The 22,562-nt window shown below is 43.9% G+C and overlaps 2 protein-coding genes across 5 annotated transcripts in view; one reads left to right on the forward strand and one right to left on the reverse strand.

Annotated features, from left to right (window-relative positions):
• The window catches only part of LOC309569123 (uncharacterized protein), a 148,494-nt gene extending 143,485 nt beyond the window's left edge, over nt 1–5,009 (reverse strand). Inside the window, exon 1 of the mRNA XM_082274885.1 lies at nt 4,871–5,009. Coding sequence (XP_082131011.1) covers nt 4,871–4,932 — 62 coding nt within the window. The 5' untranslated portion in view covers nt 4,933–5,009. The remainder of the gene's footprint in view (nt 1–4,870) is intronic.
• LOC309569621 (cathepsin S-like) overlaps nt 4,881–22,562 on the forward strand; it is a 59,165-nt gene continuing 41,483 nt past the window's right edge. For all 4 annotated transcript variants that reach the window (XM_082275513.1, XM_082275512.1, XM_082275514.1 and 1 more), the window contains exon 1: nt 4,881–5,015. The gene's annotated coding sequence lies outside the window, so the exon portion shown is untranslated. The remainder of the gene's footprint in view (nt 5,016–22,562) is intronic.

The following is a 22,562-nucleotide window of genomic DNA, read 5'->3' on the forward strand; positions in this document are numbered from 1 at the left end:
AGGCATTGATCCATGTTTCCAGGTTTGCAGAAACACAAGATCACTGCCTTCCCCTTTGTCACAGACCAGCGATCTGCCTTGGTGGATGCCTGTTCTGTCTGTGCCTCGAACAATCGGCAGGTCTCGGCGGACATCGCATCTGCCGGACCCGCTGATTGGCTCCTGCTGTGACTGGCGTGTGCCTGCCCCAGACCAGACCCAGAAGTGCAGAATAACGTACCTGTATGTGATTCTGCACAGGCAAGCCGCCGCCCCGCAGTAAATGTACGTGGAGTGGTCGGCAACAGGTTAAAGTTCGGATGCGGAATTTGAACCCTATTGAAGTCAATGGGAGGCGAATGTTAAAGAATTAGTAATGGCCATTTTCTAGGCTAATCGGTAAAGGATTGTCAAACAAATGGCACAGGGGGGGGGGGGGGGGGTGGTGGCTGTGCACTGCCCTGGGAAACATGGACAAAGCAAAAAAAAAAATCCCTTTGGCAGGAAGAAGCAATTTAGTAATACTTCTACTAGAAAAATCAAACATTAAAAATTCAAAAATCCATTAAATAACATGTCTGGGGGATGCCCTGACCATGCCTGTGAAGTGGTGCATTTGTGTATACGATTGATGTAGACAAACCGACATTTACAAAGAAAAAAGTGTATTTAAATTGCCAGCAAAATGATACTTGTCAGTCGTTTCAAGCAGCAGGGAATTCCCTTCATCTATACCAGACCCTTATCCTAGATGAGGGCCTGATATACACCATATTACCAAAAGTATTGCCTTTACACGCACATTAAGTTTATTGGCATTCCAGTCTTAGTCCGTAGGGTTCAATATTGAGTCGTCCCACCCTTTGCCGCTATAACAGCTTCAACTCTTCTGGGAGGGTTGTCCACAAGATTTAGGAGTGTCTATGGGAATGTTTGACCATTCTTCCAGAAGTGCATTTGTGAGGTCAGGCACTGATGTTGGAGAGAAGGCCTGGCTCGCAGTCTCTGCTCTAATTTATCCCAAAGGTGTTCTATCGGGTTGAGGTCAGGACTCTTCCACCCCAAACTCGCTTGTCCATATCTTTATGGACCTTGCTTTGTGCACTGGTCCAAGTCATTTGGTGGAGGGGAGATTATGGTGTGGGGTTGTTTTTCCAGGGGTTGGGCTTGGCCCCTTAGTTCAGGTAAAGAGAACTCTTAAGGCATCAGCATACCAAGACATTTTGGACAATTTCATGCTCCCAACTTTGTGGGAACAGTTTGGGGATGGCCCCTTCCTGTTCCAACATGACTGCGTACCAGTGCACAGAGCAAGTACTTTGGTTGAGTGGGAGTGGGCAAAAACTATGAATTCTAAAAAAAGGCATGGGGCCCCCACTCCCATGCCTACCAGGCCCTCTGGGTCTGGATTTCAAGGGGAACCTCACACCAAAATGGAAAAAAAAAAAAGTTGCGGGGTCCCCCCCAAAATCAATACCAGATCCTTATCTGAGCGAGCACCCCCCCCCCCGAACCATAACAGGCCATATGCCCTCAACATGGGGGGTTGCTTGTCCCCATTTTGATGGGGACAAGGGCCTCTTCCCCATAACCCTGGGCAATGGTTGTAGGGGTCTATGGGTGGGGGGCTTATCAGAATCTGGAAGCCCCCTTTAACCACTTCCTGTATGTGGTTAAACCTGTTACCGTTTTTAAAAACCAGCGGTCAGCTTTGAGATAGCAGCCAGCCGGCCGTTATCTCAGCGAGCATGAGGGGACGTCTCCACCGGGAGACCCGAGCAACAAGCAGACACGTCCACCGGCTGGTTGGAGTCCCAAACAAAGCTGGATTCAGCTTCGAAAAGGTCTCCGATCATGTAGCCCAGAAGGGACGTCACAACGTAACTTCCGGTTTACTCGGCTGCCAATGGCCCCCGATATTAAAAAAATGCCAGTATTAAATATAATTCAGATTTTGGCATTTTGAATACTTTGAAGTGCAGTGGAGGGGTTTGGGGGTCAGTGATCAGTGTTAAAAATAAAATATATAGGAAAAAAAAAATGTAAAGTGCCCCCGTCCCCGTGAGCTCACACATGAAAGAAAACGCATATGTAAGTCGCGTCCGCAAATGAAAACGGTGTTCAAATCACACATGTGAGGTATCGCCGCGATCGCCAGAGCAAGAGCAATAATTCTAGAAAAAGAACATCCTCTGTAACTCTAAAATGGAAACCGTTAAATTTTTTTAAAGCGTCGCCTATAGAGATTCTTAAGTACTGTAGTTTGTCGCCATTCCACGAGTGTGCGCAATTTTAAATTCAGCAAAATTTATTTTTTACAAAACAATTGCAGTTGAGAGACCGCTGCGCAAATACCGCGTGAAAAAAATATTGCAACTGAAATTTTATTCTCCAGAATATATATATAATGTTTGGGGATTCTAAGTAATTTTCTAGCAAAAAATACTGATTTTAATTTATATAAATATTGAGGGGAGGGGAGTAAGATGGGTAACTAGAAAAGTAACAGTACATGTCCCTGATATGGGTCAGCCAAGGGTGCCTTAGTTTTCACAGGTGGGGGAACTCACTTGGATTTTTTCGGCACTTGGTCACTGCACAATTACACACTTTTTTAACACCTGCCTCTAGGGCTAGGCCTGTTGGTTCCTGGCCAAAGGGCCTGTCATGGTATTGCATTATGGCATAACTGCACCTTTCCTCACTTTGTGTGTTTTGTGATGTTTGTTTTTTCTTTTTTGGCACGGTACACTCTAATCACAGTTTGATCAGTAGAGTGTAGGTCCTCAGGCCTGCTTCTGAAAGTCTTGGGTGGGGGTGGATATGGCCTTCTGACTTAGTTCACCCTCTCCCATGGGTTCTCTCTTCGGGGGAGCCCCACCTAGTACTTGAGGTTTGTCTGTTTCAGCAGACCTCCCAGAGAACTGGGTCCGCCTGGTTTCGGCTAGTTGAACCAGTAAGCACCTTAGTCCCTGTCAGGAGCCTTGCGCCCCCGGGGATCAGGGCAAGGGCCATCCCTTTTCAGAGGAGGTCCATGTGTATGCCCTGTGCACTTTTTTGTGTCCTCATGTCTTGTGTGTGCACCTTTATTTTGCACCAGGTGTTAGTCTAAATGTGTTTCACACACCACGGGCTTTAAAAAAAAAAAAAAAAAATGAAGTGGCTGTATCCTCTCTATCCAGCAATGTCCACCAGTCCCTCCAGGACTCTCTCTCCTGATTGGCAGGGACACAGCAGGCTATCAATCAAAGCCAGTTAGCCAATCAGGAGAGAGAGTGGGCAGGGCAGAATGGCAGCTCGGCTTCGACACACAAAGCTGCAGCTCGGCCCGGGTGCCCCCATAGCAAGCTGCTTGCTCTGGTGGCACTTGACAGGAGCAGTAAAGAGGGACCTGAGAAGAGGAGGATCCAGGCTGCTCTGTGCAAAACTAGCTGCACAGAGGAGGTAAGTAGAACATTTTTGTTATTTAAATAAAAAATAAAAAAAAACCACAAGAATTTACAATCACTTTTGGAACCCTTTCACACGGGGCAGATCAGTTTTGAGAGACTCTGCTTGCTCAGCAGAGTATCGCTCCGTGGATCCCCGCTGAGCAGGCAGATGACAAGTCCGTCTCCACTCACTGTGCAGAGTTGGACCTGTCAGAGTCCCGCTCTCCTCTATAGGGAGATCAAATGAAAATGGACAGCCTGTCCGTTTTCATACGATCCCATCCAATCTGACCTGCTGGGCGGATGGCAAACGTATCACCATACGTCTTTTTTCAGCGGATTGTGTCTGATCCGATATCTGCGGACACTAGAGGACAATAGAGGACAATGGGTGGCCTGATCCGGTCCACTGAAAAGCATACAGGTGGATCTGATCAGTCTGAGCATGTGAAAGGGGCCTACATTTCTCAAGTCTTTCCTGATATGTTTGGATCCCCAAACTACGGCCATTCAGCTGTTGCAGAACTACACATCCCATGAGGCATTGTAAAACTCTGACATTCACAGACATGACTAGGCATGATGGGAATTGTAGTTCCTGAACAACTGCAGGGCCATAGTTTGAAGACCCCTGCCTTAGGCCTTTCACCATTTTTTGTTACCCATCTCTGGACTTGTTCTATTTTATCAATATCTTTCTGTAAGTGAGGTCTCCAGACAGGGCCGCTGATAGGGGGGGCACCAGTCCTTCTGTAGGGGGCACACGGGGGGGCCCGAACAGCAGAGGGAATCAGTGCGGTCAGACAGAGGGGCAATTACAGGATGCCCTGTGCGGCTATCTGCAGCAGCTGAAAACTGATTTATCTCCCGCCGTCTTTCATCTGCTGCAGGGAGAGACACAGGGCACCCAGCGGAAGCTGCTGGCTTCCCTGTCCCATAAAAAAATAAATTGTAAAAAAAAATAACTAAAAAAATGTAAAATAAAATAATTAAATTTTTTTAAAAAAAATGTAAAAAACAATTTAAAAAAAATGGCTAATTCACACAGCTTCTTTGTTATCTTTGTGTCCTCTAAGAATGAATTTAGTATATTTTTATTGAAAATGTTGTTTTGATATATTCACGGGAGGGTGTGGGGGGGGGCCTGCCAGGTAGGCTGTACGGGGGCCCTGTGATTTCTATCAGCAGCCCGGTCTCTAGAATTAGACACAGTAATCTAAAATAAACACCTCTTGCACACTGTACAGGCCTTTGTGTGCGTGCTAGTCTCAATAGTTTTTAGTTCCTTTGCTACAAGTTGTTATGTGATGTTCTTTGATGTGGAAATAGAAATACTCGGTATAGGAGAAAAGCTGACGAGCTGATGTGTCTGTAGAAAGCCAGAAAAGGGAAATCACTCTGCAGCCAGTGATTGGATAAAAGACACATGACATGACGAAAGTGAAAATAAACTGTCCGACCTTCCTGTTCCTACAACAAAAGCCTTATAAGAAGTCACAGTCCCATCTCTCTCGTTTCTCATTCTTTCCACCCCAAGCTACAGATCGTAACAGATAGGCAAAGACAAAAAGCCCTCCGTACCTTGAGACAACACTTCCCACCGAGGTAAGTCAACATTTCTATTACTTTTATTATTTGTCTTATAAAAGAGAGTAAAGTGCAACAGGCGTTGCAATAGTTTTATTTTTGTTATTTGAGTCGACATGACTGGTCCTGGGAAAACTCCCTAGCTCCACCTTTTATAGACGTTCACCTTTTCACAAAAAACGTGGTTCACAATAAGCAAGATTTTTCCCAAATGAAAACCACATTCACAGTTAGAATTTTGTTTGTCAAAAAAAAAAAAAAAAAATGATCCATCCTTCCCCTTCAATTTTCCTTGTGAATGCAGTCAAAAACAATCATCGATAGGGAATAGACAAGTTCCCTCCCCCATTCCATGCCGTGACAACCCATATACTCCTGTTTATATTATTATTATTAAGGATTTCTGTAGCGCAAGCAGTTTATGCAGCTCTTTACAATATTAGAGGGAGACAGTACATTTACAATACAATAAAATACAAGAGGATTAAGAGGGCCCTGCCCCGAAGAGCTTACAATCTAATGGGGTGGGGCAGGTGTTGCAAGAGGTTGTAAGAGTAGGGAATGAGCTGATGGCAGATTAGTGTGATAGGCTTCCCTGAAGAGATGAGTTTTCAGGGATCCCCTGAAAGCAGCTAGAGTAGGAGATAGCCGTACAAGTTGGGGTAGAGTGTTCCAGAGGATGGGAGAGGCCCTGGAGAAATCCTGGAGACGGGCATGAGAGGAGGAGACAATGGAGCTTGAGAGTAGGAGGTCTTGAGAGGAGCGGAGATGATGGTTTGGGTGATATTTGGAGACAAGATTGGTGATGTAGCTCGGGGCAGAGTTGTGAATTGCTTTGTATGTTGTGGTTAGTATTTTGAATTTAATTCACTGGGCAATCGGGAGCCAGTGTAGGGATTGGCAGAGAGGGGAGGCAGATGCTGAGCAGTTGGTAAGGTGGATAAGCCTGGCATAGCGAGAAATTGGAAATCAAACATCTCTCCGAATCTCACAGGGGTTATTGGGATTGTTCGACTTCATGTTAGGTTTGAATCTATGCTAGCAACCAGACAGGGCACTAGAAAGAATTTCGATGTACAATGGAAACCATGGACTGACAAATTTCCGATAAATTAGCTGTGTCTTTACTTGTCCATTTATTCACACTATCACTCGCTGTACCAAGTGTTTACTATGTTGTACGTTGTTTTACGGGATCCTATAATTTTCCTTTGTTTTCTTTTACTATTCCTTGCACAAGATGTACCTACGCAAGTCATCTACATTGTTTTGTCTTCTATTGTCATTCTTTGAAATATTAATAAAAACTATTGATAAAAAAAAAAAATCATCGATTTGACCATATTACATAATTGACTGAAGGTTTCGAAAACAAATTGTTTGAACCAAAAAAGTTTTGCCTTTTCTATACACTTAAAGCGGTTGTATCCTCAAAAAAAAGCAAAACAAAAAACAAACAAACCATGCAGGACAATGGCATAATGTGCTAGTACGCATTGCCTACTAGCTCATTATGAAATACTTACCTTAGAACGAAGCCCCAACACAGTCCCCGGACACTGCTGAGGTAGCTGACATCTTCCCTCGGCATCTCTTCCGGGTTCGGCGGCTCCGGCGCTGTGAGTGGCCGGAGCCGCGATGACGTCACTCCTGCGTATGCGCACGGGAGTTCTTTTTCCGGCAAGGACCTCTGAAGGTACGCCGGACCTTCAGAGTGCATGCACTGCTGGTGTCAGCGGTTGCATGCAGGGCGAATATCTCCTAAACCGTGCAGATTTAGGAGATATTAATTTTACCTACAGGTAAGCCTTATTATAGGCTTACCTGTAGGTAAAAGTTAAAAAGCGAAGTATACTACTGCTTTAAAGAGGTTGTAAACCCCCCGGAAGAAAAAAAGAAAAAAACCTGTAAGACAAAGGCATAATGAGCTAGTATGCATCGCATACTAGGTCATTATGAAATACTTAAACTTAGAACAGCCTTTCTCAACCTTTTCAATACAGAGGAACCCTTGAAATAGATTTCTGGTCTCTGGGAACCCTTGCTAGAAATTAAAAATCTACAACTCATGATACATTGGTGTGACAGTCAGTGGGGAAAATGCTCCTTACTCTTGTCATCACTGGGAAGAATTTCCCCCTTACAGATCGCTAAAAGGAACAATGGTGTCATTGGGAACTTATCTGAGAGGCAGAAATTGCCCATTTCTCAAGGAACCCCTAGCAACCTCAGGAGGAACCCTAGGGTTCCACAAAGCCCTGGTTAAGAAACCCTGCCTTAGAATGAAGCCCTTCCAGCGGTGCCCGCTCTCCACTAAGAAGTCTGACATCTTCCTCTGTGTTTCTTCTGGGTTCGTGGGCTCCGGTGCTGTGATTGGCCGGAGCCACAATGACCACATTCGCAGTTAGAATTTTGTTTGTTCAAAAAAAAAATTATCCATCCTTCCCCTTCAATTTTCCTTGTGAATGCAGTCTAAAACAATCATCAATTTGACCATATCAGAAAATGGACTGAAGGTTTTGCCTTTTATATTTACTTAAAGAGGTTGTAAGCCCCCTCGGACAAAAAAAAAAAAACCTGTAAGACAAAGGCATAATGAGCTAGTATGCATCGCATACTAGCTCATTAGGAAATACTTACCTTAGATCAAAGCCCTTCTAGTGGTGCCCGCTCACCACTGAGACTGCTAACATCTTCCCTGGTGTTTTTTCTGGGTTCGCGGGCTCCGGTGCTATGATTGGCCGGAGCCACAATGACCACATTCGCTGTTAGAATTTTGTTTGTCAAAAAAAAAATTATCCATCCTTCCCCTTCAATTTTCCTTATGAATGCAGTCAAAAACAATCATCGATTTGAGCATATTAGAAAATGTACTCAAGGTTTCGAAAACTCATTTTTTTTTAACCAAAAAAGTTTTGCCTTTTATATACACTTAAAGAGATTGTAAACCCCTGGAGGCAATCAGATATTCTCTGGATCAACTTTACCTATAAATGTTAAAAAGAATCCAGGCCTTTTTTAAAGCAATCTACTGAGCTGGCCAGAACCACCTCTGGAGGGAGTCCATTCCACATTTTCACAGCTCTTACTGTGAAGAGGCCTTTCCATGTTTGGAGATAAATTCTCTTTTCCTCAAGATGTAAAGAGTGCCCCCTTGTCCTCTATGATGACCTTAAAGTGAATAACTCATCACCAAGTTCACTATATGGCCCACTTATGTATTTATACATGTTGAATGATCATATCATATTTTAAAATACTTACCTTAAAACGAAGCCCTTCCCGTGTGGGGTCCCGCTCACCGCTGAGATGGCTGACATCTTCCCCGGTGTTTTTTCCGGGTTCGCGGGCTCCAGCGCTATGAGTGGCCGGAGACGCAATGATGTCACTCCCGCCCATGTGTGTGGGAGCTGTCTGTTTGAGGCACGGGGCTCTGAAGGTCCGGCACGGTAAGCCAGACCTTCAGAGCGCATGCGTCGATGACATCATCGGATGCATGCACTCTGAATATCTTCTAAACTGTGCAAGTTTAGGAGATATTCATAGTACCTACAGGTACACTAAGCCTTATTATAGACTTACCTGTAGGTGCAAGTGGTGTAGCAAAGTTTAAAACCACTTTAAACTTGAAGTGTTAGTTCACTTTTTTTACAACAAGAAAGGGTCTTCTTCCCCTTCTTTCCATAGGGACACCAGGACAGATCAGAGTGATCCTGATTGGTCAAATCATTTATGTGCCAGCAATCAGAATTGCTCTGATTTGTTCTGGAAAAAGGCAGCAGCTTTTAGATCCCCAGACCCTTGCGCTTGCATCAAACACAGTAAAAGCTAATTACCCACAAGGGTAAGCACAGTGAACCTTCACTTTATGTTTTTTATTAAGTTTTTTTTTTTTTGCTAAAAAAATTATATTAAAATTTCTTTAAAAAAAAATAAAAAATAACAGACATGTCATACTTACATGCTCTGTGCAATGGCAGCTTGACCCTGCCCTCTTCTCCCTCATCACTGGATTTGATTGACAGCAGAAAAAGCCAATGGCTCCTGCTGCTCTTACTGAGTCCCGCAAAGAGGGAGAGAGAGAGCAGCTCCACTGCTCTCAGGTACAACTCTGGACCGAGACTGGGTAGATAAAAATTTAGTGGGGCTGGGGGGAGGAGTTGCACCCAAACGTATTTTTTACATTCATGCACAGCATGCATCAAGGTAAAAAACCTTTAGCTTTTACAAACACTTTAAATTGAAAATTTTCTAGTAAGGTGAAATCAATGATTGTTTTGGACTGTAATGACGAGAAAGGTTAAGGAAGGTTAAGGATGGATAATTCTTCTCAAACAAATGCAATTCAAACTGTTAATGGGTTTTTCATTCTGGAAAATCGTACTTAATGTAATGCACATATGCATCTCAAAATCGAATGAAGAATTTAAATAATTGCCATGGGAACTGAATTAAATTTTTCTGGGTCTTCATACGAAATGTGTTGGGTCCATAATGGTACTATTGCTCTGAGGATTAAAATTTCTGAGTTTCTGTACAAACATTTGAACAAAATTTGACTCATGTATGGCCAGGTTTAGTTTTAGATTGTTTAGATTTAGAGTTTAGAGTGGGGAAGGATTAGTATCTATGCAATTTCACTGCTATCTGTGGCTCTGTTATGCCCTGTACACACTATCAGATTATCTAAAGACTTTTGTCTGCAGACTTACCAAAACCATATAATATGAGGTCAAACCTAAACACTTTCAATTTGTATGCAATCCGGCAGGCCATTGCACTACATAGAAAAGGTAAATCTGAAGACAAAAGTCTTCAGATAATCTGATAGTGTGTACAGGGCATTAGAGAGATTTCCCCTTTATTTCTATAGTGGTGACCTACCATTGTCACTGGGAAAGAAAGAAGAATATATTACAGCTGTCATCAAAAACAAACTTTGATAAGAAATCTTCCAATAGGGACACCTGTCGGGTAACAGCAGTCTAAAAGGAGATTTCCCCTGACATAAAGCCCCGTAAACACGTACCGATCGTCGGCATACAAACGTCGGCGGACGAAAGATCTGCCGATTGTACGCTTGTTAGTATGGTGCCTCCGACAGCCGTCAGCGCACATTCTGCCGACAAGAATCTGTCTTGCAAGCATTTAAATTTTTGTATGCCGACACCAGAGCGGCCGATTGTTCTCCAGTCAGTACAGAATTCGGCCGACAGACCGCAGATTTGCAAGACTGGGCATACTCAGAAAAGAAAAAACACAGGGAAAGTTAACCATCACATGACATCACTTCTGCAGTCGGCTGTAGTCGGCGGACAAAATTCTTGCGCTGTCTTTGCACTTTTCAACAGACACCGACAGCCCGGGGACAAAAGACGGCCGATCGTTCGCCGATGATCGGTACGTGTGTACGGGCCTTAAGAGAGATTTCCTCCTTAACTTCCTGTTGTTTCTCCAGGACAGGAAATGAATGGAAATTTCCGCTACAGGACACAGATGGCAAAAAACCTGATGGGGCTTATAACGATTCCAAACTCTATCAAAACTAAAAAAAAACAAAAAACCTGTCTACACATACACTTTATTATCCCACAAAGGGGCAGCAAAATAATCAGCCCTGTCAATAATGCTCATTACCTATATGGTTCCAATATACTCAAAGTGTTTTGAACTTTCTGCTTGGCCAGCTGATAATGGTTTAATTTTCTTTTGTGGCCAAGTCGAAAATAAAGAAAGTAATGTACTGTTTGGTCTTTAACACCCTATAGCTAGATTGCTGGTACCCAGCCTGCAACCTGGGAGCTGCATGTGGTCCCTTGGAAATGACTGTGCAGTCCTCGGGGACCTTCAGACAGTAGTTTGTATTGGTGCATACTCAGGCCAGTAAAAGAAAACATTTTCATTCTAGTCATTAATGGTTATTGTTTTCTTTCACACTATTCTTAATTTATTTCTCTGTTGTCTATCGCTTTTCTCTTTTTCTCTTTTTTTTTCCCCTCTAATCTTTTATAATAGATCTTTCTGTCAAATGTGACACAATGACATTTTAGAAAGGCTGTAGGAGGCACAAATGTGGAAACGACTTGTAATCGCAGTGATCTTTCTCAGTCTCATGTAATTAGTCTCCAATCTAAAACATGTACCCATTTTTTAACCAATCTTGTACCATGTTTTCAATCTCTGACCAACTCCAAAAATGTGTCCCTAGTCTCCCACCACTCCTGTAGCATGTTTACAAACTCTGGCCATCTCCAAAAATGTGTCCCTAGTCTCCAACTACTACTTTAGCATGTTTACAAACTCTGACCATCTCCAAAAACTGCTCTCTGATCTTCATCTGTTCCTGTAGCATGTTTACAAACTCTGACCATCTCCAAAAACTGCTCTCTGATCTTCATCTGTTCCTGTAGCATGTTTGCCAACTCTGACCATCTCCAAAACTGTGTCCCTGGTCTCCGACCACTCCTGTAGCATATTTAGAAACTGTGACCATCTCCAAAAACTTGTCCCTGATTATTCCTATAGTACATTTGCAATCTCTGACCATCTCCAAGAATGTTGTCCCTGGTCTCCAGCCACTCCTGTAGCATGTTTGCAAACTCTGACTATCTCCAAGAACATGTCCCTAGTCTCCAACCCCTCCTGTAGCATGTTTGCAATCTCTGATCATGTCCAAAAAAACATGCCCCTAGTCTCCAGCCACTCCTGTTGAATGTTTGCAATATCTGTCCATCTCCAAAAATATGACCCTAGTCTCCAACCACTCATGTAGCATGTTTACTAACTGACCATCTCCAAAAACATGTCCCTGGTTTAAGCACTCCTGTAGCATGTTTGCAAACTCTGACTATCTCCAAATACTTTCCCCTGAGTTTCAACCACTCCTGTAGCATGTTTACAAACTCTTACCATCTCCGAAAATGTGTCCCTAGTCTCCAACTACTCCTTTAGCCTGTTTACAAACTCTGACAATCTACAAAAACTGTTCCCTGATCTTCGTCTATTCCTGTAGCATGTTTGCCAACTCTGACCATCTCCAAAACTGTGTCCCTGGTCTCCGACCACTCCTGTAGCATATTTAAAAACTGTGACCATCTCCAAAAACTTGTCCCTGATTCCCAACTATTCCTATAGTACGTTTGCAATCTCTGACCATCTCCAAAAATGTTGTCCCTGGTCTCCAGCCACTCCTATAGCATGTTTGCAAACTCTGACTATCTCCAAGAACATGTCCCTAGTCTCCAACCACTCCTGTAGCATGTTTGCAATCTCTGATCATGTCCAAAAAAACATGCCCCTAGTCTCCAGGCACTCCTGTTGAATGTTTGCAATATCTGTCCATCTCCAAAAATATGATGGCCCTAGTCTCCAACCACTCATGTAGCATGTTTACTAACTCTGACCATCTCCAAAAACATGTCCCTGGTTCAACCACTCCTGTAGCATGTTTGCAAACTCGGACTATCTCCAAATACTTGCCCCTGATCTTCCAACCACTCCTGTAGCATGTTTACAAAATCTTACCATCTCCAAAAATGTGTCCCTAGTCTCCAACTACTCCTTTAGCATGTTTACAAACTCTGACCATCTCCAAAAACTGCTCCCTGATCTTCGTCTATTCCTGTAGCATGTTTACAAACTCTGACCATCTCCAAAAACTGCTCTCTGATCTTCATCTGTTCCTGTAGCATGTTTGCCAACTCTGACCATCTCCAAAACTGTGTCCCTGGTCTCCGACTACTCCTGTAGCATATTTAAAAACTGTGACCATCTCCAAAAACTTGTCCCTGACTCCCAACTATTCCTATAGTACGTTTGCAATCTCTGACCATCTCCAAAAATGTTGTCCCTGGTCTCCAGCCACTCCTGTAGCATGTTTGTAAACTCTGACTATCTCCAAGAACATGTCCCTAGTCTCCAACCACTCCTGTAGCATGTTTGCAATCTCTGATCATGTCCAAAAAAAGATGCCCCTAGTCTCCAGCCACTCCTGTTGAATGTTTGCAATATCTGTCCATCCCTAAAAATATGACCCTAGTCTCCAACCACTTATGTAGCATGTTTATTAACTCTGACCATCTCCAAAAACATGTCCCTGGTTCAACCACTCCTGTAGCATGTTTGCAAACTCTGACTATCTCCAAATACTTGCCTCTGATCTTCCAACCACTCCTGTAGAATGTTTGCAATCCCTGACCACCCCTACAAACGTGTCCCTGGTCTCCAACCACTCCTGTAGAATGTTTGCAATCCCTGACCATCCCTACAAACGTGTCCCTGGTCTCCAACCACTCCTGTAGCATGCTTGCAATCTCTTAACCACTTCAAAACATGGCCCTAGTCTCCAATCAATGTTGTAACATGATTAGGGTATTACAGAGGTGTATGCTCAGTGTTGAACCTTACCCACACTGCCCATATTTCTAAACAAAATGCTAGTGACACCAGGCTGGAGAAAATTTTGGCCTAGTAGGCCATTTTATTAACAAATAACCAAATAACATTTTCTTACAACAGAAAAACCATAAATAATCCAGTACCACATGAAAAGGTTGTTGGTCTTGGGAGGCACCAAAAATTCAAATTAAACGATGTATCAGCGTATATACTTCAACGGTCCCCAGCCGCGCAACATCGGCTCAGGGACAAACACACTTCGCCACTGATACCTCCTTGTTACCACTTCCCGTTAATCCACTATTAACCGGGATACACTAGAGGGCTCCATACCTTAGATGGGTCACCCTATGCACTTTACCAAAAACTGTTTACCGCCTCCAAAGACCCCCAACCACCACAGCAGAAATCACAACATTTTAGCAAGTGTTAGCCCAGCCTCCCCTTCACACGTTTTTTTTTTTAATCGCGAACAACAAGAAACAACAGTCAAAACACACCAGGGCGGGAGGGCGGGGATTCTTTCTTCTCCAACGGTCCACGAGGTACTGTTGCTAGACCGTAAGCACCCCCCAGTGTTCCCTGCCTGAAAACCCCACCTCCCTGCAAACGGCCCAATCCCTGTCCCTGACCTCTGGCTGATCCTAAGTCCTTAACCCTTTACTGACCGTGGCCCTGTACACCCCATCATGAGGCCCTGCGCTTATTTTTTATTTATTTTTTTTGCTTCTGGCCTGTCTTGTTTGCAAAAGCTGACCATCCCATGTTGCATATCTTCAGACAGAACAGAGAAGAAAAAAAATGTAATGATTGTTAGCAACAATCTTCACCTAATAGGCAATGCTTAATATTTGCTTGTTACAGCTTAAAATAGGGAACGCTCCTCACTTTCTACTAGGGTTAACTGAAAACAAGTGTAGACAAGCAACATAGTTGGCAGTAAAATTTGTACATTTCTTATCTGACATAATAGTCAAAGATGAACTCCAGGCAGACAGACAAATACATATATGGGAGTTAAATACAGATATGGGAGCTGGTTTATCTGCGAAAGAATTTGCCGTTTTGCCAATCCAGTCTTGAAATGAACACATTCCTGCTGGTGCAACCAGGGTGGTGACCTGACTTTTCTCTGCTGCACTTAAGCAATACAGCTAGGTCACTTCCCTGCACCTAATTTGTGAATGGAAAATATAGGAGCAGCAGTGGACTGAGTAGACGATCTCTTTGCTTTCTCTTTCAGAAATCATGTTTCTTGAATGCACATTAACATGCAGCAAGATCTAAATTGGCTCTCAGTTGTGCTCTACCCGTATCCCCCCCAGTCTGCACACTTTAAAAATGCAAGGAACACTTTTAATCAGAATATAGTATCAAGTCCATTAAACTCCTTGGATATTGATCTGGTTAGTTAAGTAGCAGAGGGGGTTGTTAATCAGTTTTCGGTTTCTTTGGTGTTAATGACATTAACAGGTGCACTAGATGGGCAACAATGAGACAACCTCCAAAACAGGAATGGTTTTACAGGTGGAGGCCACTGACATTTTTTTTACTTAAGCCTTGTACACACGCATCGATTGTTGGCCGACCGATCGGCCGACTTTTGTCCAGTGTTGTTGCGTTGGTTAAAATGTGCTCTAGACTGCACACTAATTTTTTCGGCCAACAACAACTAACTTCAGAAGTGATGTCACGTCATGGTTTACTTTCCGTGGGTTTTTTCTTCTCTGAGCATGCCCAGTCTTGCTCATCTGATTTTTGTCTGCCGAAATCTGTACTGACTGACGAACAATTGGCCGTTCTGTTGACGGCCAACAAAAATTTTATATTGTGAAAGAAAATAGGTGCGCAAACCTAAAATAATGAAAAGTGAAGTGAAAGCAGCACTGAAATATAAATTAAACGTGAAAAGATGGTAATATAGGAAACATTACCAAAGTGCGCTGAACAAATAATGAACCAATTATTCAAAAATACATGGATGGTGTCCGGGTTGACACCAAAAACATATGCATTCAATCCAAACAAAGTGCAAAAACTATAAAAAAGTCTTTCTTTTCAAATTGGAGTGAAGGTGAGGGAGTGTTGGGAGGTGGGTGGGGCCTTGTCCCAAAAAAATGTGATCCAGAGTGGTTCTCAGTAACCTGATATACACATGTGGACACCCAGTGTTAGGAGTGGACTCTTACCACAATGTGGAGAGATGTGAGCATGTGCTATGTTGTGTCCAGAAGTCCCAACTGATCAAGCTGGCAGGGATGGCTCTCGGAATGGACCGGAACAATCAGCTGCTTCCAAAGTGGGGAGGGATCTGTAGGCTTCCAAGCAGGGGGAGATGCCAAGACAGAACAAACCCAGAGAAAAGAAGAGGACTATAGTGCATTACCTTCGACTTTATTTATGAACTGAATGAAGAGACACTTACACAATCCAGACGAACAGACAGCAAATACAGGGCTGTCGCGGATGTCTGCAGTACAAACCGGGACCTATGACAGCACGGCTCCAATCCCAGAAGCTGACTTGTTAGTGGAAACGCGTCGGGGGGAGCCAGCCGTGCTGTCATAGGTCCCGGTTTGTACTGCAGACATCCGCGACAGCCCTGTATTTGCTGTCTGTTCGTCTGGATTGTGTAAGTGTCTCTTCATTCAGTTCATAAATAAAGTCGAAGGTAATGCACTATAGTCCTCTTCTTTTCTCTGGGTTTGTTCTGTCTTGGCATCTCCCCCTGCTTGGAAGCCTACAGATCCCTCCCCACTTTGGAAGCAGCTGATTGTTCCGGTCCATTCTGAGAGCCATCCCTGCCAGCTTGATCAGTTGGGACTTCTGGACACAACATAGCACATGCTCACATCTCTCCACATTGTGGTAAGAGTCCACTCCTAACACTGGGTGTCCACATGTGTATATCAGGTTACTGAGAACCACTCTGGATCACATTTTTTTGGGACGAGGCCCCACCCACCTCCCAACACTCCCTCACCTTCACTCCAATTTGAAAAGAAAGACTTTTTTATAGTTTTTGCACTTTGTTTGGATTGAATGTATATGTTTTTGGTGTCAACCCGGACACCATCCATGTATTTTTGAATAATTGGTTCATTATTTGTTCAGCGCACTTTGGTAATGTTTCCTATATTACCATCTTTTCACAACAAAAATTTTATAGCATGCACAGAAGATTTTGTTCGGCCGAAAAGTCGCAGTCGGTTGTCGGAAGCATCATACTAACAAGTCGACAATCGGCCGATCGGACGTTGACCGAAAATTTACAGACATTTAGGGTCAGTGTCACTACTGGTAGCATGAGGCGATACCTGGACCCTATAGAGATTGCACAGGCAGTCCAACTCCTCCAGAATGGCACATCAATACGTGCCATTGCCAGAAGGTTTGCTATGTCTCCCAGCATTGTTTTAAGAGCATGGAGGAGATTCCAGGAGACAGGCAGTTACTCTAGAAGAGCTTGACAGGGCCATAGAAGGTCCTTAACCCATCAGCAGGACTGGTATCTGCTTCTTTGTGCAAGGAGGAACAGGATGAGCACTGCCAGAGACCTCCAGTAGGCCACTGGTGTGAATGTCTCTGACCAAACAATCAGAAACAGATTTCATGAGGGTGGCCTGAGGGCCCGACATCCTCTACTGGGCCCTATGCTCACTGTCCGGCACCGTGGAGCTTGATCGGCATTTGCCATTGAACACCAAAATTGGCAGGTCAGCCACTGGCACCCTGTGCTTTTCACAGATGAGAGCAGGTTCACCCTGAACACATGTGACAGATTTGAAAGGGTCTGGAGAAGCCGTAGAGAATGTTATGCTGGCTGTAACATCGTTCAGCATGACCAGTTTCCTGGTGGGCCAGTGATGGTTTGGAGAGGCATATCCATGGAGGGACGCAGAGACCTCTACAGGCTAGACAATGGCACCCTGACTGCCATTAGGTATCAGGATGAAATCCTTGGACCCATTTCAGACCCTGTGCTGGTGCAGTGGGTCATGGGTTCCTCCTGGTGCACGAAAATGCTCAGCTTCATGTGGCAAGAGTATGCAGCCAGTTTCTGGAGGATGAAGGAGTTGTTACCATTGAATGGCCCCTATGCTTGCCTGACCTAAATCCAATAGAACACCACTGGGACATTATGTTTCAGTTCATCGGATGCCACCAGGTTGTCTGTTCAGTGATGCCCTGGTCCAGATCTGGGTGAAAATACCCCAGAACACCATCCTGTCCTCTCATTAGGAGCAAGCCACAGTGTTGACGACTTCACACTAACGCACACAGGTCTTCTAGTGTGGATGGCTCCACACTGTCGCACACAGCTCTTCTTGCCCCAGGCCATTTACTGTCTTACAGACCCACAGGCTTTGGCTGCCAAATGCTGCCTCTCTGACTACTGGAGACCACCTGTCTCCCTTGGGTGGAACAGTCTCTAACTGGGAGCCCTGAGGTCTTCCTAAACCTTCATTATAAGGGCTGCATGCACCTGGAGTACACACCCTGCTGGTCCTCCACAAAACGTGGACACAGGGTTGGAGATTCCGTCCCACCCAAGACACTACCAACTACAGAGCCCCATCCAGGTATAAGCTGCAAAAGCAGTTTTCTCCACTCCACAGCTACACACTGTAGTCCTGCATGGAACCAATGTGCAAACACTGTGTCCTTTAAATTGCTATTATCATTTTAGTATTTTAGTGTTAAAAAACCCCAACTATGAAAGGTTTCTGAATACCATTTCCAAATGATCTGAAAATTGCAGCAACGTGAAACCACGGGTAACTTGTTAAACAACCCCAGCTGTACTTTCCTTCAAATAAACATCCTGTACAGTGAGATGTACCAAAGAAGAGAAGTCTAAAGGTTGAAAAATTTACATTTATTGACATACTGTAGGAAAGTATGACATTTATTCTTTCAACGGTAGAGTGATAAGAATAATATATGCTTAATGACAAACCACTTCTAAATACACTGCTCAAAATTAAAGGAACACTTTGAAAACATATCAGATCTCAATAGGGAAAAATCTCATGCTGGATATCTATACTGGTATGGACTGTGTAATGTTTTAGGAACAAAAGGATGCCAGATTGTTTGATGGAAATGAGAATTATCAACCTACAGAGGGCTGAATTCAAGGACACCCCCGAAAATCAAAGTAAAAAATGATGCAGTAGGCTAGACCATTTTATTGCAGCAACTCAAAATGGTACTCAATAGTTTGTATGGCCCCCACGTGCTTGTATGCATGCCTGACAACGTCGGGGCATGGTCCTAATGAGACGACTGATGGTGCCCTGGGGTATTTCCTCCCAGATCTGGACCAGGGCATCACTGAGTTTCTGAACAGAATGAGATGTAACCCTGTGGCGTTTCCATCATTTGGATTTAGGTCAGGCGAGCATGGAGGCCATTCAATGATATCAATTCCTTCATCCTCAAGAAACTGGCTGCATACTCTCACCACATGAGGCTGGGCAATGTCGTGCAACAGGAGGAACCCAGGACCCACTGCAACAGCGTACCCAGGACCCACTGCAACAAGCAAAGATCCACAGAATGGTTGAAGCAGAAGTAGGGAAATCCTTCTGCTGCAGGTCCTCATGTCCAGCTTTCTCTCCAGAAGAGAGAACAGGGAACGGCGCAGTAGTGGCATTACCAAATCTTACTCCAAATTAAGACTAGCAGTCAGAGATCTTCTGCAGATATACAGTATAATCATGACTCTGAGGCTACAGAACAGGAGTGCCTAGGCACAGAAGGTGCACAGCTATTTTTCAGAATATATTCAAGACCTAACAAATCACTACTGTTTTTAGCATAGTTACCATTTCTAGATGTTCCTTATAAAAGAAAAACAATTGTATACTGTATGTGATAACTTTTCTTTTATTTTCTCAAACATCCAAATTTTCAGGAAAAGCTTTTGGGGTGCTACCCCCTTGTTCAAGGTCCAATCAGTACTAATACATAAAAAACACAAACACACACAAACAAACATACACAGCAATAGTAAATAAATTTGGATAGTTAAGCCCCGTACTTATGGGCCAATATCGGGTGGTATCGGCTGGTTCAATAGAAATCAGCTGACATTCGGCCTCTGTATATGGCAGCTGGTCTGGCAGAAGCTGGCTGAACGTTCAGCTTCTGTCAAAGGGGCATAACCGAAAAAGGTCTGTCGATCGGAATCCAATCAGCGCTTTCAGCCAATGGCTGAGAGCACTGACTGGTGTGTTCTGATGGAGGGGGATCAGAACTCAATAGCTCAGTGGGGGAGATCGCTGTACTAATATCGAATTGCTGGTACAGTGGCTCCTTTCAAGTTCTTTCGTTTTCCTTTTATAAAGGTTTTTATTAACAAATTGTAAAAACATACAAAACCAACTGATTGAGGCAGTTATCCAGAGTGCAAAACATAACTCGGAGAATAGCTCCAAAATACAGTAGGATAAAAGAAAGTTACAATAAGTAAAACATGAAATAATTAAACCGATCCACTTTATAAATGCAATGCTCAAATGTTCCTGAAAGGTAAAACATAGCTATAGACAGTCACAAAAAAACAATGAGAGAATCTAGGAAGGCAGAACCTCAGGAACCGTGGGGAAGGCCTCTGATCTACATGTTCTCGTTATTGAACTAGTGGAATGTCAGTCAACTAAGGTAACAGAAAATGTATAGGATGAAGAATACCTCCCTAGATAAATAAGAGAGGGTTAAGCTCCATGTACACGGGACGCTGGAAATGGCCGTTTAGGAGCAGTTGGGCGTTTTTTTTAGAAGCCCCTGAACCCATCTACATTTTATCTTATCTGTCCATGTACACCAGGTCGTTTGCGGGCAGTTGCGTTCAGGGACTTTTTTTAGAACGCAATTATTTGCGTTCGAACGTGTGTTTCCCGGCAAAAACGACCGAACGAGTCCGACCGCGATGACCCGCGTTTGGCGTTCGCGTTTTTTCCATTTTAAAGGGGAATAATTTTTTTGACCTCTAGGAATGGTTCTAAACGCAAACGCCCGCAAACGCCCGCTAAACGCGGGTACAAACGCGACCGAACGGACGTTTCAAACGTCCTAAAAATTCCAGCATTCAAAGGGACTTTTAACAACGTCCCGTGTACATGGACCCTTAAAGATACAGGACAAAAAAAGAAAGGAATAGTGGCGAAAGTTAAAGTGGGAAGAGAAAAGGAAAGAGGTAAAAGGAGTGGTTGATCCTGGGACCAACACTGTTTAATTAATTCATAAACAGCATTGAGGACAGGATCAGTAGTTCTATATCAGTTTTTGCAGATGACACAAAATTGGGCAGGGCAATAACTGCACAGCATGAAGCAGATATCCTACAGAATGACCCGGACAAAATAACAGAGTGGGCAATGACATGGCAAATGAGGTTTAATGTGGAGAAGTGTAAGGTTTTTCACTTGGGGACTAAAAACATAAAAGCACAATACACTTTAAGGGGGGAACCTTTGGGGGAATCAAAAATGGAGAAAGATCTGGGAGTCTTGGTAGAGGATAGACTAAGCAATAGCATGCAATGTCAAGCTGCAGCTGCCAAAGCCGGCAGAATATTAGCAGGCATAAAGAAAGGGATGTAGTCCAGAAATAAAACTATAATCCTTCCACTTTATAAAACTCTGGTCCGACCACATCTGGAGTATTCTGTCCAGTTCTGGTTGCCAGTCCTCAGGAGGGATGTGTTGGAGCTGGAGAGAGTCCAGAGAAGGGCAACTAAACTAATTAGGGGATTGGAGGACCTTAATTATGAAGAGCGTCTGCAATCGATTGATTTATTCTCCTTGGAGAAGAGATGCCTGAGAGGGGGCATGATAGCAATTTATAAATACCTCAATGGTGATCTCAGCATAGAAAAAAAGCTATTCAGTCGAAAGGATTGCATGAGGACTCGAGGGCATACAATTCGATTAGAGGAGAAGAGTTTTAACCTCAGGCAACGCAGGGGGTTCTTTACTGTTCGGGCTACAGGATTGTGGAATTCTCTACCACAAGAGGTGGTTTCTGCGGGAAGTATGGTGGCTTTCAAAAGACTCTTGAGAGATGATTACGTCCACACACACCTACACAGGTTGAACTGTAAGGACTATTGTCTTTATTCAAACTCAATTACTATGTAACTATGAGTGGTCTCAGAGGACAATGCACCTGAAAAATGTCATAACATCATTAACGTATGGTCAACGCACGAAGGATAGACATAGGGCTGCCAAACACGCAGAAACTGGTCATGAGAATCAGACAGTATAGATGTTATTTTCTCATTGACCATAACATTCTTCATGCAATGTTTAACTGCTTTGAAGCTGAAAGCAGGGGTTTTCCAGGCCCTTGTTATAGTAAGCTTAGTTGCAAGAAAGAAGTGTGTTGTGAGTTTGTACTCTGCCCATAACAAGGATTTGATAGGCTTAAAAAGGAGGGCTTCACAGGGGTTCCTCTTTACAACTTAGTGAAATAATGTTCACAATAGTGCGTAAACCCAGATCCAAAGTCTAGTCCTCATAGGGCAGTACCACCAAATATGAGCCAATGTCCCCAGTTTGGTAGACCTGCGGAAGCAAGTCGACAGGTATTGGGGGATTATGCGAGCCAGCAGAGCAAGAGTATAGTACCAGCGGTATATGACCTTATAAGCATTTCCTGAGCTCTTCAGTTTTTTAAGGACAAAACTGCTAGTGTGTGCCATGTACCTGGTCTGAGGCTGATTTGACGAGAGGGCTAAGTACCAAGCACCCCTGAAGGTGTGAACAGAGAGTGCTAGGCTCAAAGAAGCACAGGTGCCATTTAGGTAGATCTGCTGGAAGCTGCTTGCAGCACAGTGGAACTGGATAGCTGTCAGCTGGTCTGTCAGGACAGTTGGCAGGACCCCCATAGCCCCAGCTGTGTAGTGGAACCAGAGCAGCGACCACAGACAAGATGGTACCTGAGGAAGAGGCAGGAACAGGCTGACAGGACCGGACTGAAGAGGCGTAGTCAGGATGGGAGCCAAAGTCATATACAGGAAGGCAAGCCAGGGAGTAGGCAGAAGGGTAATCAAGGGCAAACCAGGGTAATGCATAGTAGAGCAAGAGAAGTAGAGTCCTTAGAGAAAGCTAGGGTCAAAACCAGGGATCAGGCAGCAGGGAAGTCCAGAGGTAAGCT

Source organism: Pelophylax lessonae, assembly GCF_965119305.1.
Source record: "Pelophylax lessonae genome assembly, chromosome: 13".
Classification (NCBI taxonomy): Eukaryota; Metazoa; Chordata; class Amphibia; order Anura; family Ranidae; genus Pelophylax; species Pelophylax lessonae.